Source organism: Penicillium atrosanguineum (assembly GCF_028827265.1).
Source record: "Penicillium atrosanguineum strain IBT 20685 chromosome Unknown utg000006l_segment0_segment0, whole genome shotgun sequence".
NCBI lineage: Eukaryota > Fungi > Ascomycota > Eurotiomycetes > Eurotiales > Aspergillaceae > Penicillium > Penicillium atrosanguineum.
In genome coordinates, this window is record NW_026623138.1 from 2023446 (window position 1) to 2040617 (window position 17172).

Here is a 17172-nt window from a genome sequence, read left to right on the forward strand (position 1 = left end):
CGTCAGCCAAGCGTGGTAAAGCCCTGTCGAAACATGTCAGTGTCCGCAAGTTCGGGGGCGACTGAAGCCATAGCGGGCGCCTCGGCCTCGGGTGCCGAAAAAGCGCGAGCGCGAGCTTAGCCAGGGATACGGCGGCCCTCAAACCGCGTAGCTGCGTTGTATGTCGGACCCGCAAGGTCCGCTGTGACAAGCAGTCACCATGTTCAAATTGCCGTCGCGCGAATATCGCGTGCGTCGTTCCTTCCAAAGATCGCCCTCCGAGATGGACTCGCCGTCTCGAGCGTCCAGCAACTGGCGAGATTATGGAAAGACTTCGAGATCTTGAGAACTTAGTCAAGGACCTGAGTGGTCAGCTTGAGCAGGCGAATGCAGCGGTTAGATCTACTGCTGGCAGCTCATCTGGCGTTGGCTCTCCCGAGAGTTCGATGCATGATGCGGATCATTCGCTAAGTGCTAGCAGCGCACGGAAGCTTGGAAGGCTGGTCGCCCACGATAGCAACAGGAGCCGCTATGTCGGAAATAGCTTCTGGTCACGAGTGAATGATGAGGTATATCGACTTCTATTCTAGATTAGATGTCATGCTTATCCAAGTCATAGCTGGAGGAGCTGAAAATGGACGCTGCTGCTCAAGATTCGGATATGTCCGATGATGCAGTCTCGTATGAGAACACACCATCGACTCAAGAACTCGATCGCACACCATCCGAGCGCCATGCATTTTTATTCAAACACAATCTAGCTTCCTCCGGCCTCAACTCTACTACCCCGGATCTCCGCGAGTTCCATCCCTTGCCGTCACAGATACCCTTCCTGTTAGACGTATATTCCGAAAACATCAACGTATTGGGCCAGGTCGTTCATATGCCCACGATCAAAAACATGGTACGGGACTTGCGTGGCGATGTAACCAAGCTCACGCCAGCGAATGAAGCCTTATTGTTTTCCATATACTACGCCGCCGTCACCTCAATGGAAGAAGACGACGTCAACATTAACTTCGGATGTAAAAAAGCGGAATTGAACCTCAAATACCGTCTCGGTACAGAGCATGCCCTTGCTAAGGCCGACTTCTTGAATGTGCCCGATCTCGTTCTGATCCAGGCATCCACTATCTTCATAACCCTGCTCCGCCGGCACGACAGTCCACGCTTTGTCTGGATGATGGCAGGGCTAGTCATCCGAATGGCTCTCGCTTTGGGGCTTCATCGCGACGGTACTAACTTCCAGCACTTGACCCCTTTTGAAATTGAAATGCGGCGCCGGGTCTGGTGGGTCATATGCGCCCTCGATGTAAGGGCATCCGAAGATCAAGGGACGGAGTTTACAATCACTACCGGGAGCTTTGACACCAAGATCCCCCTCAACATCAATGATGGAGACATTAGCCCTGACACGAAAGAGATGCCACAAGAGCTGGAAGGCTTGAGCGACATGTCTTTTGCCCGAGTCACACACAATATAACAGGAGTTGCAAGGCAGATCATGGCACCCGGGTTACGGAAACCCAGCCTGGAAGAACAGAGTCAGCTTCTACAGGAAATCTATCGAACTTTGGAACAAAACTTCTTGCAGTACTCGACCGAGTCAAATATCATTTATTGGGTTGGGGTGACGATTGCACGCCTCGTTATGGCAAAGACGACTTTATTCATCTACCTCCCTGTTCTGTACGAGTCGCGTCGTGACACCTTATCAGCAGAGCTCAGGACAAAGCTGCTTATTGCTGCAATCGAAGTGGCTGAGTACAACCATGCCTTGAACGCCGAGCAAGCATGTAGACACTGGCGCTGGGTTTACCAGACCTACACGCATTGGCATGCCATCGTCTATATTTTGATTGAAATTTCCCGTCGACCTTGGTCACCACTCGTTGAGAGAGCCTGGGTGGCATTGCACAGCGTTTGGTTGATTCCAAGCCAATCGCATATGGGCAAGCAGGCGAGGATTTGGTTTCCCTTGCGAAAGCTCATGTCCAAGGCAAAGAAGCATCAGCAGATCGAGCTTGAAAGGCTACGCAGTGACCCAGAAGCTGTTGCGCTGTTGGAATCTGAGTATCGCACAATGGCTCTGCCATCCAGCCCTATAGTACCGACAAGCTCAGGATCAGCTGCAGCTGGATTCAGTTCAGCCGGATTAGCTCTGGAAAGATGGCGACAGCTTGTGATTGCACCGATGGTGTCTACGGCTCAGATGTCTGAATTCAACATACAAGGTAGTTCATACCGTTCAATTCCTGGCGCCGACGCGAGCTCACTGACTGCGTTCGATCCTGGCCCCGCCGGCTCGACAAGTCAGCCAGATCAGAATCTGCTAAGCGCCAATTTTACAAATTTTCAAACGTCTACCGCACCTAGTCCGACGGGATCTCAAGGCAACCTTGCATGGCTCTGGTCTGATAATGTGTTTACAAATGCCCCTGATGAAATGGTTGATATCAACATGGATCTTGATGCAGACATTGATTGGTACAATTGGGTTGAGTCTGCCAAGGGCGCAGAAGTTAATGGGCCTGGTACCTGAGTTGGAAGGCCAAATAATTTTGCTGAAAATATCACGCGTAAACTCGCCTACTTCTTGTATTTTTGTAAAAGGCGATAAGAGTGTTACCCTCGGCCAAAAGGTTGAATACGACAGTAGGGCAGACGCTTTAGCCTGGAAACCACATGAGGCCCAGCCCCTTCTTTCAGCATTGAAGCAAACTGAGTGGCAGGTGGAGGTGGCCGAGGAACCAAGTTCTAAGAGACTGAGATTTGAAGGACGGCCAGATTGTTGATTTTGATTTACATTGAGATCGATTACCTTCAACGAGTCGAAGCATTTGTCGACATTTAGGGGCCAACAACATGGAGATTATCGATCTGCTAATCAACGTTATAGGGCTGGTCATAGTCGCCCCCGGAGCGGGCAGAAGGGTTTCACCGACAAATCTACTTATTCGCCGATTATAATCCCTAGTCTAGTCTCATTGTTGCATGAATATCGGTCTTTACGTCAACACTATGACTTGGTGCATGTTCAAGCTGCCCACCTCGTGCCGTGTTTCCGTTGAGGGAAGTGCGAGTATATCACAAGACCCTTGTTAATCGCATTGAGGATCGTAATGCCATTATTTCTGGGCATAAATAGCATAAGAGAAAGTCAGGTTGCACGCTCCATGCAGATGATGCAGCCAATCGAGGGCCACGTATACCTGGTCGACGCACCTGCCAAGTCATCAATATGACGATCTTCACACTATCGTGTGTCTAGGCGTTGTATGGCAGACACATTCTCATTACCTTGAGCACCAGGCTAAGAACAGACCTGTTTCAAGGGTTCTATTAGCTCAATTTCTCGTGAAGTGCTGCCAAAATTAATATTTTAACACGTACATTTGGTTTAGCGTGTGGGGCAAATGTTTCAGGGTAAACTAGCTGCAGACTAGTACACACCCCTCTCGCCGGACGGAAATGCCGTACAGAAGGTGGAAAACAAGACTATTATGACACTAGTATGACATTTTTATGAATTTAATGCAGAATCCAGTGAGAAATTGTCATGTCCAACGTGATATCTGTGCTACCACTTGGGCGGGAAAGCCAAATAAATAGCATGCCAGGCGCAGCTCATATTTCGATACCGTGAATGAACTTTTCACACATTTGAGAGTTAAATACGCTTTGAGATGGCGTTTATACCAACAGGATCTTTGTCAGGAAGCTCAGAATTTTCATTTGCTGGGCTTTCAAACTCTCGTCTAGCTTTGAAGATCTTCACATTGGCGCTGATACCGGTGAGTCTGATCATGATGCTTTCCAAAGTTACATCTCTCTCTCTTTCGTGTCTAATGGAGTTTTCATTTATATATAGGTACCCATCTACTTCATCGGAAAAATCGTTTACAATGTATTCTTCCACCCTCTCGCCAAATACCCTGGTCCTAAATCTATGGCCGCTACCCGTATCCCCTACATGCGGTTCATTATAACTGGACGAACAGCCCAGGCAGTGAAGGCACTCCATGAGCAATACGGAGAAGTCGTCCGTATTGCCCCAGACGAGCTATCTTTCATCAACGGCGACGCCTGGAAGATCATTTACGGAACTCGCCCTGGACACGGCCAGAAGCAAAAGGACTACCGCTTTTACCCACCGACTGCCGACGGCGCTCCAAGTATCATCTTCTCTGACGATGTTGATCACACCCGAATGCGCCGACTTTTGTCCCATGGTTTTTCGGACAGCTCGCTTCGAGGGCAAGAGCCCATAATCAAGTATTATGTGGATCTGTTGATGCAACGGCTCCGTGAAAAGGCCGAGGCGGGCAAGCAAGCTTTAGATATGGTTTCATGGTACAACTTCACGACATTTGACATCATTGGTGATCTGGCATTCGGAGAGCCATTCGACTGCCTAAAGAACTCAACCTACCACCAGTGGGTAAATATCGTCATTTCCAGTACCAAATTCGGCGCATATACGAACGTTGCTCGACGCTTCCCCGGATGGAAGACCCTCAGCAAGCTCATCACGCCTAGGAAAGTGTTCGACCAAAGAAACCTGCACTTGCAGCTTACGAAAGAGAAAGTGCAGGGACGTTTGACGAAAAGTAACGAGAGATCTGATTTCTTCGGCAATATTCTCAAGTACGAGAATACCGAGAGAGGCTTCAGTTTTCCGGAGATGGTCACTAATGGTAGTACTCTCATCATTGCTGGCTCGGAGACTACCGCTACTGCTCTTGCTGGTGTAACTTATCTGTTGCTGAGGAACCCGCGAGTGATGCAGAGGCTTCAGGAAGAGGTTCGGGATACGTTCACATCCGAAGAGCAAATCACGTTGGAGAATTGCAACAAGCTGGAGTACATCCATGCTGTTCTCACCGAGGCACTTCGAATATACCCTCCCGTTGGGGGTGGACTGCCTCGTATTATTGATACCCAGGGAGACGTGGTTGCTGGACACTTCGTTCCAGGTGGTGTAAGTACCAGGTCTGCCTCTCTATCGGATATTACTCATCGTGAATAGACAATTGTGTCCATCGCACATATGGCCGCTTACCACTCTGCAATAAATTTTAAACACCCTGAAAAATTCATCCCAGAGCGATTCCTCGGCGATCTTGAATTTGCAAACGACAGTAAGACAGTGATGCAACCTTTCAGCTTTGGTCCTAGGAACTGTATTGGACGGAAGTAAGTCTAATTTCCCTGAGTTTTCAAAGATGAGTTTATGTTCACAATTCTCCTAGTTTGGCATACGTCGAGATGCGAATCATTGTTGCTCGCATGATCTTCAACTTTGATATGGAATTGGACCAGCCGTCTGATGACTGGACGGACCAGCCGAACTTTCTTCTTTGGGATAAGAAGCCTCTGATGGTTCGACTTACTCCGAGGACCAAGGTACAGTAAGATTAGAAGATGGAAGTAGGAAGGATATGGGAATTGCAAAAACTTATAAAGCATAATAGGGACCATGCATGGTGATTGTCTACTCATGGAGCTTGATCAATTTGAGACTGAATGAATATATACGATTCACATATGCTCTTTTGCTCCTCTTCTTAGATTTCACACCTTTCAAGCATTGAGCCATCTACTGGGTTTCTCTAAGCTTCAGTAAAAGCGACGATGGCAAATGGAAAGACACTGATACTGCTGCCAACGATCTTCTCAATCCGCCAGGGACCATTCTCAGCACTCAAATGTATAATCTCCACAATTGCGCGCTGGAAGTCCGGAACTTGCACCGTAGCCACCTATTCTATCTTATTGACTAAGAGGGTCTTTTCTGCCTCTGGAAAGTCACAAAGGTCTGCTCGTGAACCTGAGTCTCATCGCCAGAGGTCTTAGCAAGCTCACCACTAGGCGTAAACGTAGATTGTATCAACTGCAGAGCACGGAGCCGAGCATTAGGCAGACCGGTGGGGAAATCAATCAAGGATACAGACGGATACTAGCCCGGATACCCGCTCAGCTGACTCTCACCGATAGCATCGATCTCCACAATGGCGGACTTGGAATGATGTTGACATAAATTCCTCCGCTCCATACCTAGTACTCAACCGGGTGGTATATCTTGGGCAAACGGTCGTCGATCCAAGTGAGTCTATGGTTCCGAACTCATCGATAGCCATTTTGGTATTGGGTGAGGTTACCTCCCCGGCCGCTTCGATCTGCGTGACTTCGCCGAGAAACGTATCAGCTTGCTGGAAGCCCTGGGCAGCTTCATTCTGGGTAGTGGAGTTGCCGGATGTCCCTTAGAAGTGGTAGCTGATCCAGTCCAGGGATGTTCCGGGCTTGTGGTTGGCGGGATCCAGGAATGACTGGACCCGAGTCACATTCCGCGTGGCTAGGGCAAGGCCTACGAATCAGGTGCTGGGGGAGACCCCGTGAATTGCTTCGGTAACTGCAACGTGGATCCGGTTGTACAGATCGGGATCGATGGTGTGCTCTGAGTCTGACTCATTATGAACCTCCCAGAACTCGATATCCAGGTGGTGGCCTGACTCGTGGTAGACGCCACATTCATCTGTGAAAACACCGTTGACGTGGAAAGACGGAAGTCGACCGTAGTTGTAGTAGTCAGATATTTTTGCTTCAGAGAAATATCCCGTAGTTGGATCAAGTCTCCAGTTAATTGTGTTGACGTCCTTCGAATATGTCTAGGGGGTATCGGTGATCCCCGTCCAGCCGGGCGTGGTACTAAAGTTGATAATGTGCGATACATTGGGTTGCTGTTTACAAAATCAAGCAATAGTTGATCCGTACAGGGAAATTCCTAGCTAGTGGAACGGTGAGTCTTTTTAATGACGAGTGGATCGATCCAAGGAACCGCTAGACGAGAATAGGGGAACCACGGACACGTAGCGAACATGGTCGGCCGCGACGGTGCGTAGGGACTCGAGAGTAATAGCACGAGTACTACTATTTGACAGCAGCGGTAGATTGGCCCCGGACTGCATAGTGCCATTAGTTTTGGACTCCATCAACACTTCGTCCCGATTGATGTCAAATGTCAGATCCGTTCCATGGCAGCTTTGATGAGCGGAGAAGGTGGCGGACGCCGCAATGGCAGCCATGCGCAAAAAGGGGGTAACCATTTCAAAAGTAAATTTCTCCCTAGTTATAGATAGAACCTGCTGGAGATGGCCCCATATCGACTTCTTTAGGGCTTTATGTAACCGTTATCGCCATAAATTCTCTTAGTTATAGCGCAGCGGGAAAACGGACAGATGATGCATTGAATGCAAGTTGAGTCGTTCTTAATTTTCTAATGAAAAGATTTGAGCCAGGGTCACCAGTGCTCGAGCTCCGAGGCTACAGCAGAGACGATGTTTGTTATTTTGTGCGGACGGGGAATTGATGGCCCTTTACCCCGTCAGGGTCCACTAAACCACTAGAATATAGGGGTATCAGTGGCGCTCGTGGCGTTCGGTGAAGAAGCCTCACCGAGAACCTTCTGAGGCTAAATTGCCGCTATTCTTCACCTAAAAGAGAGCCACGTCAGCCAGACGGTGCGGGGAGGGCCCACATCCGTCCCATAACCTCGCTCATCTCGCTGATTCCGGGTCAGTGCTGACTCCGCAAAATCCCCAGATTTTGCCTCTTGCCCAATCAGATTGCACGCAACACCACTCTGGCCCGGTCTTCATTGTCCCGAGCACAGCAGTTCGGTCAATCATCATCGCGAGCTTGCTATTATGGGACCTTCAAAATGGGGATGATCAACTCCTGGGGCCCCGGATTCCCCAACGCTGCTTTTTGGGTCTCTTGCATCAAGAGTCATCAGGGCATTCAACATGGAACTAAAAGGGAAATATTTGCACTGGGCTGTGACAGGTATGCTGTTCGAATGGGCGAATCTGGTGAAGGAAAACTGACCCGTGCAGCGGCGAGCTGTCAGGCCTTCCTTCTCCTGGGGTACGATCAGGGTGTTATGAGTGGCCTGGTTGGGGCCAACAATGAATTTGGAAAGCAGTTCAACCACCCCGATGCGACGATGCAAGGCATCCGTATGTATCTCCGACCTTCTGATTTCTCCATGTTCTAATCGGACGCAGTGACTTCAATTTACGATATCGGCTGCGCGGTCGGATGTCTTCTGAGCTTCGTCGTCGGACATAGGGTCGGTCGTAAACGCATGATTATTGCAGGCGGCTCGATCATGGTGATTGGCACGATCATCCTAGGCTCTTCATACAGTACCGCACAGTTTTTGGTCGGCAGAGTTGTAACTGGCTTCGGGAATGGCATCAACAGCAGCACAGTACCGACATACCAGAGTGGTAAGCATAAGGGGGTTCCCTTTGATCGATCGAAATCACTAACCCTGTCACCAGAAATGGCCCGACCCGAATTACGAGGAAGACTTCTCTCCGCACAAGGCACAGTGACGATTGTGGGTCTCTGCGTTGCGTACTGGCTTGACTATGGATTAAGCTTTGTCGAGTCACCGGTTCAATGGCGTTTCCCGATCAGCTTCCAAGCCTTCTTCGCCGTTTGCCTTGTGCTGCAGATGCTTCCCCTACCCGATACCCCCCGATGGCTCTGTGAGCAAGACCGAAGCGATGAGGCTGCCTCGATCCTAGCCCGACTTCAACTTGAGCAGCCTGCGAGCGAATCAACACCCGAGGTCATGCAACTGCGCAGGCAGATTGAGACCTCCATTGAGATCGAGTCTGCTGGCGGATCTTTCAAGTACAAGGAACTTCTGTGGGGCGGAAAAATTCAGAACCTTCGCCGGATGATTCTTGCTGGTCTGATCAATGTTCAGCAGCAGTTTACTGGATCAAACATGATCAATTACTACGCACCTGTCGTCTATCAAAACGCCATGCATCTCTCACGCAACCTGTCTTTGATTCTCGGCGGCTGCACCTCCCTAGCATATTTGCTCGGATCAATTATTCCTCTTTGGAGTATGGATAAATTCGGTCGTCGAGCCTCACTTATGATCTCTGCTGCTGGTCTTTGCTTCTGTTTCGTGATGGCCGCTATCCTGCTGTCGATTGGTACCACACAATGCGCCTATGCTGCGACCGCATTCGTGTTCATCTTCCAGATTTTCCTTGGATTTGGATATTTACCAGTTCCATGGTAAGCAATTGCAGTCTTCTATGCAAAGAAGCTCGCTAACACATATTCCAGGTTCTACCCTAGTGAAATTACCACCACCCGTATCCGTGCCAGAGGCCAGGCTTTCGCTGGCTTCGTCAACTGGATGTGTGTCTGTAAGTTGTTATCAAGAATTTTAAGAATTGGGTGTCCATGCTTATTTCTTCAGTCATTGTTGTTCAAGTGACACCAACAGCGATCGACAACATCGGGTGGAGAACATTCATTATTTTCGCCTGCTTCTGTTTTGCATGGGTAAGTTCCATCGTGATCCTCACTCCAGAAACAAATTGACTTACATATCGTAGATTCCAATGGTCTATTTCTTCTTCCCGGAGACTAAGGGACTGGAACTTGAGGATGTCGATTATCTCTTCGAGGGTGGTGGCATCACGGGTGGCGTTTTCGCGTCTCGTGGCTACCCTGTTAAGCCAGGGTTCCATCGCAGTCAAAACACTGACCCGAGTGAAAAGCCTGTCGAAGAGCACATCGAGTCCGGTGCCAATGTATAGCTTCTCCTGGAACCAAATTAAGGGTGCCCAGGGGACTTCGGCTATCACCTGGGCACTTTGGACCTGTCAATGAAGTACAAATCTACGAGTTCATGTTGTCAGATAAAGATCATCAATGTCGATGAATGCAAATTAAAATATGAGATTAACTTAGATACAGACTGCAACGCGCGTGCGTATATAAATGCTGGCTCTAACTAGTCAAACAATAACACCTCCCATGCCCAAGTGGGATCCCCCTTGGCAGAAACCAACTTCCACGAATCTTGTTCTTACCCGTGGACTACAGCTCAGACTTCATCACGTAGAATTCCTGTGAGCCCTCTGAATCCGTGGGACTCGTCTCCTCCTTGGTGTCTTTCTTCTCAAAGATCCGAGACACTTCTTCAAGAGACTTGCCCTGAGTCTCAGGGAAGAAGAAGTAGACAAGTCCGAGCACGACGACCAGACAGCCGACGTAAATGGAAAAGTAGCGCCAGTGAATTGCATCGAATGCGACTGGGTTGACATATTGATTGAAGAAACAAGCTAGAGAGTCGGTCGTAAGCGTGATAGCAAGACCCTTGGCGCGAAGTTGAAAGGGAAGGATTTCGGCAGGATAGGCGATGAAAAGGGGCATGTATGCAAAATCATAGGCTCCACAGAAAAGGAACAGCATTGGGACCACTGCTATTCCAGCTGCAAGGATTCCCATTTCCGCGAAGAGCCCTGCCATGATTTCAGACGTTGATAGGAAGATCAACATCAGAGTTGTTGCGCACATCCAAAGGGTTCTTCTTCCGTATTTGTCGGATGTGCTTGCGCCAGCAACGGCAAATACCAGGTTCCATACTTGGAGACTGATATTTACCGCTGCTTGGTGAACAGAATCCTTGATGCCAACGGAAGAGAGAATGGGAGCGAGATAGTAGGAAGTGACACCTGAAGAATCTGTCAGCGAGATGTTTTTTACAAGGCTGATGAATGTAGGTCATACCGTTTCCAGTCCACTCTTGCATGAAGCCCAGCAAAACACAAATTGTAAACCGATGAAGGTCACCTTTAGACTTGAAGAAAGCAGACCACCGACTAGCAGATCCCATGTCTGCCTCTGCAATAATACTATTGCAGATCTGGTCATACTCATCGCGGACCAGCTTATCGGCTGGGTCACCATTTGCATGGAATCGAATGAGCATGGCAAGTGCCTCCCCTTTGCGATCATTTGCAACCAACCACCTCGGACTTTCGGGAATAAGAAAGAGTCCAGCTAGTTGGAAGAGAGGATAAAAGACCTGCAACATGCAGGGGACCCGCCATGACCAACTGTTATGGATCGACAGTGTGGAGAAGGCAATACCAGCAGCTGTGATGGACCCACAGAACCATACCGCATTGTAAAGACCAGTCAAAGTCCTTCGCTGCCGTGGATGAGCGGTCTCTGCAATAAGCAGTGGCGCAGCAGTTTGTGAGAATCCCACACCGATTCCAGTGACCACTCGTGCACCAAAAAACACCCAGTGCTGCTGGACAGCTACTTGAATGATGGATGCGGTTATGACTAGTGTGGCACCGATGGCAACGGAAAGGCGACGGCCAAAGTTGTCGGCGACATATGAAGCGGGAATAAATGCTAGGAAGGATCCAAGAGAGACGGCAGCAATCATGAGACCTTTGATGTTTGTGTCGAGTCCACTCAAGAACTTGTTGACTGTTTCCATTAGTCTTCTATGGTACCCAAAGCTGCCACGGCATAGAGAAGGACTCACACTCTGGAAGAACAAGAAGACTGTTAATCTGACTGGCATTGTAACCCGAAGTAGCTGAAGCAGCTAGCATAAAAGCTATGCCAAGGTTAAGTTTCCGCAGACCAGCATCTTCACTTTTAGATAAAATCATGATAGCAGTCGATTGCTGCAAAATAAATCCACTCTATCCATCAAGGACCACGCCTCCTTAATAAAGCTAAGCAAGCTTTCTCCATTGGGTCAAGGAAGCGGACATTTACTCGGACAATTGTGACGCTGTACATTCTTCGCGTGTTCTTGTGCCGATCCTGCCGATATGGGTCACGGATGGTCATTTTGGAGGTTGGAATGTAGGGAGAAACTGTGACTGAGCCTAACGGAGCGAGTGATCCGGTGGATCTTATTTAAGATCCTAATTTTTGACACCTCTTCGGATCTAGTTATATGCAAGGAATTGTTAGTCCGTCTTTCGTCGGCGAATGGGGTTAAGGGTTTGCCTAACTCGGCATTTTGCTATCGGAGCTCAACGGGTGCAAGCTATTCTTCTGAATCTGAGTTTATGAAGCTTTTGATTAGGTGACGTACAGCTATTGGAGCTTTGGCCTCGGGGTCAAACAAGGAGGTAAGCTCGTTGCTTTTTATGACACCAATGACCAACCAGCCATGACGAGATTGCGGATAGTGCGTGCTGATTTGCCACTCTAGGGAGCATTTAGTACGCGGAAATGGCGCGTCGATGAGGAGGAAGATACTACTACTACTACTACTACTACTAAAATTGCTAAAACAAAATATGCGAGTCATGAGCAGGATGATGGTCGCCTAGTGCCCCATGGTTCGGGTGTGGGCAGCGCACCGCCCTATTAAGTCGCGCTTCCTTGTAGCCTGTGACACGATTCTTGTGCGTTGATTCTGTTATATTACCTCTTCTTGGATTTTGATTACCTGATGAGATTTGTGGACACAATCAGCGATTCAAGGATGTCATTACGCATCCAAATAGTACGTACATGTTCTTTCTGAATGTGGAATTCTTTGTGGCTTTTCATTCCTTATGTTTAGTAGTCCGGTCTCTGACACAATGGCACACGTTCTCAGAGCGTAGGGCTTGAGAGGAGTGAAGGGAAAGTGGACTAACCATATTGGGACTGGGTTGTCCCTCGTGGCCCCCAGATCTTCGATCCTTGTAGTCTTGATTTTGTCAGTTTATAACTCTCCATTTCACATAATTATACCCATGGAAGATACACTGGGTACTATATATGGGGCCCGCTCTGATTTTAACTCCGCGTACCCCGGGTTCATGTAGTGAGTGCATAACCATACTGATGTTGATCTAGGAGGTCTTGACAGCCCTAAACATATAGCGACTTCAAACACATTCATATTTCAACCTTTCCAGGCCATAAGATTTTGTCCACATTTGAACCATGCCCGCCTTCTATCGGAGCTCTGTAATGACCAGCTGTTATAAGTACATATTGATTCTATTTTTTTTTTTTTTTACCAAAACATAAAAATAGACCGCCGTGAGATACTTAATTATCACATTCGAGTGAGCTCTAGGAACTTGCCAACAACCCTCGTTGTTTCTCGACTCCCTCGTTGGAAACTTCCGTCATCGCTTTTTCCGAGACGGATGTTTGCCGCAGTGCATCAGAACGCTTCTGTGAAAGTGCAGCATACTTGCAACGCTGCCGTATCCTGTCTCCATATCTGTAGAATAAGAACGGAAGGGGCATGCACAGCACCGACAAAAAAGCTGGGATGGACGATGCCCAATGAATGCCCAGCCGCTCGTACATATACGAGCTGAACAGGGGGAAAGTGGCTCCAAACCCATACCTGAGTACGGACATACCTGCCAGTACAGACGCCGAGTAGATAGTGTATGAGTCAATCAGGTAGTTGACTATACCCATGTAGATGAGTAGCAGCCCAAACCCAAACGGAACTAGGGCGGCGACACTGCAAAGCCAGTGAATAGACGGGGAATTTGTCCATGCGAACCAGAAAAGACCAATAGGAATAGTCACAGCAGAGGTCATGCAGGGAGGAAGACGAGCCTCTGGTGGAGCAAATCCATTGTGCGCCTCCTGTGTTCGTATGTATCGTTTGTTATCTTGTACAGTGTAAACAACACCACAAAGAACACCAACCATAACCCCAAGAAAAGGGAGCCCTCCAATACCCGCATTCCACCCTCTTTTTTCTTCGTAGACAATTGGAATGGCCTCGAAGAGCATGTAGAGAACGCCGTAAATAAGCGCAGCATAAAATGTGAGAAGAAGGACAATGGGTTCACTGAACAGAAGCACCCAGGGCCGGGAAAAGGCTGTTTTCAGTCGTTTGATCATTGGAACTTTCCCCCTTTCAATATCGAGTTTGCTCTCGTAGCATTTTCCAGTTATAGTCGACAATTCTGCTGCACGTTTGCGGAGGAGGACCGGTGCATAAGTCTCAGGGACGAAGAATGCCATAGAGATCCAAGCCAGTCCTGCACAGACCGCTAGAAATCCTTCAACCCATCTCCATCCAGCTTTCATTCCGAGAAAACCGCCTATAATGGGCCCAAGGGCAGGGCCTGGTAGGCCAATTAGCACTGATGATCGACAAAATATGTCACATCGGAGGATTATACCTAAATATGGGGTCGATGCAAATAGAAGAAGCGCCAGCCCCCGTTGTCTAGAGACAAACATATCCGAAATAACTCCACCAGCATTCGTAAGGGGCGAGGAGCCAAAAGCTCCCCCAAGGAACCGAAGAACCAGCAAGGTCTGGATGTTTTGGGCACATGCACATCCGGCCAAGAACAAGGAAAGAGCGAGAAAAGATATGAAGAATGGAATTTGGCGGCCCATAGATTCACTGAGCGGCGCCACGGCGAATCCAAAGACAAACAGCGATAGTCCGATGGTGGCGACTTCTCTGGCGATTTGGAACTCATCGATAATTCCCTGAATACTACCACTGTACGCTGAAGATGACAGTGATATAACAAAAGTTGCAATTGCAGTCATGAATGTGATGACCGCCTTTCTCGCCATGCTAAACTGCATTGGGTTCCGAGGGTCGATGGGTAGCCAGGACACGACGTAAGGGTCTTCATCAGTCCCCGAGCCTTCATAGTTGTGATGCAACACCTCCGGGGTGACAACTCGCTGGTCAATCAATAGGCGCCAGAAGGAGATATAACTCTGGGATTGGAGTTCCTTGGCAACTTCTGAGCTGTGTGCACCACTGTGCGCGGCCATGATGATCTAATTGAGGACCGAGCTTTAGAACTCATTCGAGCGCTTTGCGAAAAACAGTGCACGAGTTAGACTTTTCGATAATTTAATCAGGGTTAGATTCGGGTGCCGATTAGTCGGCTTTATCATGATCAGGAACCCGCCCGGAAACTCGGCACAGCATAAATAGAAGAAATTGCTTAATGAACCCCGCTATACGCCCGCCATCACGCTCCATGTTTATTGATGCACCATGGAATATTTGCTAATGTTTATTCACGGAATCTAGTAGTTCATCAATCGAACTGGCTGGACTATTCATTAATTTGTTGTTTTCAAGATTGGCAGAGATTGTAACGCTCGGATCGTTCGGCCTTTCGGCGTTTTTCGGCATTATCTTCTTACCCTTCGGTGCCAGAGCTATTGACATCAAGGTTCTTTGAGATCAATCTCGGAAACCGATATATGGCTCACTCCTTCAAATTTCTAGTCTGCTGTGGTTTTCAAATTAATTAAGGAGCTTGGCTTGTTTAAGGGATCCCGGAAGAGCGATAGAATACATCAGTCCTCATTTCAAGTTTTACTATTACTTTTCTTGCGTTCGTCACGCCTGATGATAGTTTGCAATTCCAAATCTTAGGTACTCTTTAATGCTGTGGTCAACGGTCTTGTAAATCTAAATCCAATGGGAGTATCACTTTGCTCCATAATTATTTGTAGCCTCTATCATGCATCCTGTTTTTTACCTGGAATGTTTTTTACGTTCTATTTTTACGTTCTCTTTTTGTTCTCACTAAGAACCTGTAAAGAAAATCGGCAATCTCGAATATCCGGTAGTGAATTAATCTAGCAGCTCTGCATAGCCTCGTCGAGTACTTCATTTCTGCCACTTCACAGGTGCATGCTTGCCTGTAAAGCAGCATGGTATATGTCACGAATATATTATTGTTCTCGAGCGTGAACGAAGCATAGCCACGCTGTATATTATGTCACCTGGAAGCGCCTTATGAGGCTTGGTATGTTTCCTGTAAGGCGAGACTCTGAATAAAAAAACAAGATAATTAAGATTAAAAAAATAACTATTTAGAAATATGTATTTACATAGGCCCAGCAAATCGAAGCAATCAACGAGAAAGCATCAGAGTTTCATACCCCATTAAAGCTGTTCAGATTTTCGGTGGTCATATTGCCAGTTACTAACCTGCTACGGTCTGGTCTGCAAAGAGTTGGTTATGTGGTCGATAGCCAGATGCCTCAACGTGAGTGCTCAATGAGTGAGGCCCTAGAAATAATATAATAAGCGTTGTTTTAGGTCGAAATACATACATACGGCAGCAGATAGAGACATCGTGCTCATTTGTCGGCTCACCTTCTTCAGTTTGGCCCACATATGTATCTTGGGTAGGTTACGTTACTAGATCCAACACTGTACAGCCGGGCTAGAAATACAATATAAAGATTTCTAAGTAACTAGGCTGTACTTGGGCGGATATCTAAAACGCTGGGATGTTTTAGCATCTGCACATAGCCCCAGAGCGATACAATCTATAGCCAACATTGAACTGCAAGATGATAGATTAGCCGCCGTGGCTTGCCACATGAGATAGGCTGCGCCCGATCGCTAGCTCAAGACAGATTTCCAAGAAGGGAGAAATTCCATGGTTTCTCAGCCCATATTCTTAACCGATAGTTCTTAGCCAACCAAATAGCGAAAGGCACGCATTCGTCGGTGAATCGGGGTAACGAAGGAGGCGCCAGGTCGGGTTACGGGACGCGCTGTGAATGCGAACGATCTAGAAGTCGGATATACAAAATATTATATAGCCAGTTATAAAAGCATCTTCTATGAATCGGAATTTGATCTCTTCATCTGTTTAGAAACTTCCCTACCTTTATTGCACCTCACAAAGAAACCAGCTATGGAGCCTCTTAATGTCCTAATTGCCAATTTCAGCTTTCCTCAGCAATGGATAGGAAACCAATCTTTCATCAGAACAGGATGGGACAGCTTGTCTATGATCTGGACTGAGGATTCGTGGTGGTCAGAATTTCTACAATGGCTTTCCCGTCCAGGTGCAGCGAATCACTCCCCCATCTGTATTCTATAATACTAACAGTCAGCCGAAGATATTCTCGTTATAATCACAGTGTGGTGGATCACGTTCACTGTCACGATTACGATAATCCTTTCTCTAGGATTTGGGCCCTTGGGAGTCATTACAGGTCTGAGGAATCACCGTACTGCCTGTTGCGTTGTGCGACCAGGGTGTTTCGCACGCTAACCTTTTCGATAGGTTCCCTAGCGGCTGCGTTTCAATCGTTCATGTACGGCGGATTTACCCCCGCTAGCGGGATCTTTGCGACATTGACTAGCATGGCTATGCTCGGTATATTAACGCCTGTGGCGTCGATTGTTTCTTCGATTATCGCGACGGGGGTTGCAGTGATGGTGTGGAAATACAAATACGCGGTTCAGTGATTGAGGCTCCTTAGGTTGAACGGGCAGGTCTCCTATCTTGCCCGCTGAGATATTGGGTGTCCGATTTCGGTGTTGATCGGTTAACGCCTCAGGTCTCCGAATTTTTCTAATTTGTTCCCTTT

The 17172-nt window shown here is 47.9% G+C and overlaps 6 protein-coding genes across 6 annotated transcripts; 3 read left to right on the forward strand and 3 right to left on the reverse strand.

The window, feature by feature from the left end:
* Window positions 1–33: 33 nt before the first annotated feature.
* On the forward strand, window positions 34–2521 carry N7443_007911 (uncharacterized protein; the record flags this gene model as incomplete). The annotated part of the gene is made up of 3 exons (XM_056887967.1): window positions 34–41; window positions 74–548; window positions 599–2521. The coding sequence occupies 3 exons, from the start codon at window positions 34–36 to the stop codon at window positions 2519–2521; spliced, it is 2406 nt and encodes an 801-aa protein (XP_056739658.1).
* Window positions 2522–3928: 1407 nt separating this feature from the next.
* On the forward strand, window positions 3929–5394 carry N7443_007912 (cytochrome P450; the record flags this gene model as incomplete). The annotated part of the gene is made up of 3 exons (XM_056887968.1): window positions 3929–4960; window positions 5009–5175; window positions 5232–5394. The coding sequence occupies 3 exons, from the start codon at window positions 3929–3931 to the stop codon at window positions 5392–5394; spliced, it is 1362 nt and encodes a 453-aa protein (XP_056739659.1).
* A 1394-nt stretch (window positions 5395–6788) lies between these two features.
* N7443_007913 (uncharacterized protein) lies at window positions 6789–7085 on the reverse strand (the record flags this gene model as incomplete). Its single annotated transcript, XM_056887969.1, has 1 exon — window positions 6789–7085. One exon carries the CDS (start codon window positions 7083–7085, stop codon window positions 6789–6791), a length of 297 nt encoding a protein of 98 aa, XP_056739660.1.
* A 699-nt stretch (window positions 7086–7784) lies between these two features.
* N7443_007914 (sugar porter family MFS transporter) lies at window positions 7785–9611 on the forward strand (the record flags this gene model as incomplete). Its single annotated transcript, XM_056887970.1, has 7 exons — window positions 7785–7824; window positions 7875–7997; window positions 8046–8270; window positions 8325–9081; window positions 9133–9215; window positions 9269–9354; window positions 9408–9611. The coding sequence occupies 7 exons, from the start codon at window positions 7785–7787 to the stop codon at window positions 9609–9611; spliced, it is 1518 nt and encodes a 505-aa protein (XP_056739661.1).
* Window positions 9612–9894: 283 nt separating this feature from the next.
* Window positions 9895–11673, reverse strand: N7443_007915 (uncharacterized protein; the record flags this gene model as incomplete). Its single annotated transcript, XM_056887971.1, has 4 exons — window positions 9895–10532; window positions 10588–11301; window positions 11360–11472; window positions 11621–11673. 4 exons carry the CDS (start codon window positions 11671–11673, stop codon window positions 9895–9897), a joined length of 1518 nt encoding a protein of 505 aa, XP_056739662.1.
* Window positions 11674–12900: 1227 nt separating this feature from the next.
* On the reverse strand, window positions 12901–14595 carry N7443_007916 (MFS transporter; the record flags this gene model as incomplete). The annotated part of the gene is made up of 1 exon (XM_056887972.1): window positions 12901–14595. One exon carries the CDS (start codon window positions 14593–14595, stop codon window positions 12901–12903), a length of 1695 nt encoding a protein of 564 aa, XP_056739663.1.
* Window positions 14596–17172: the final 2577 nt, after the last annotated feature.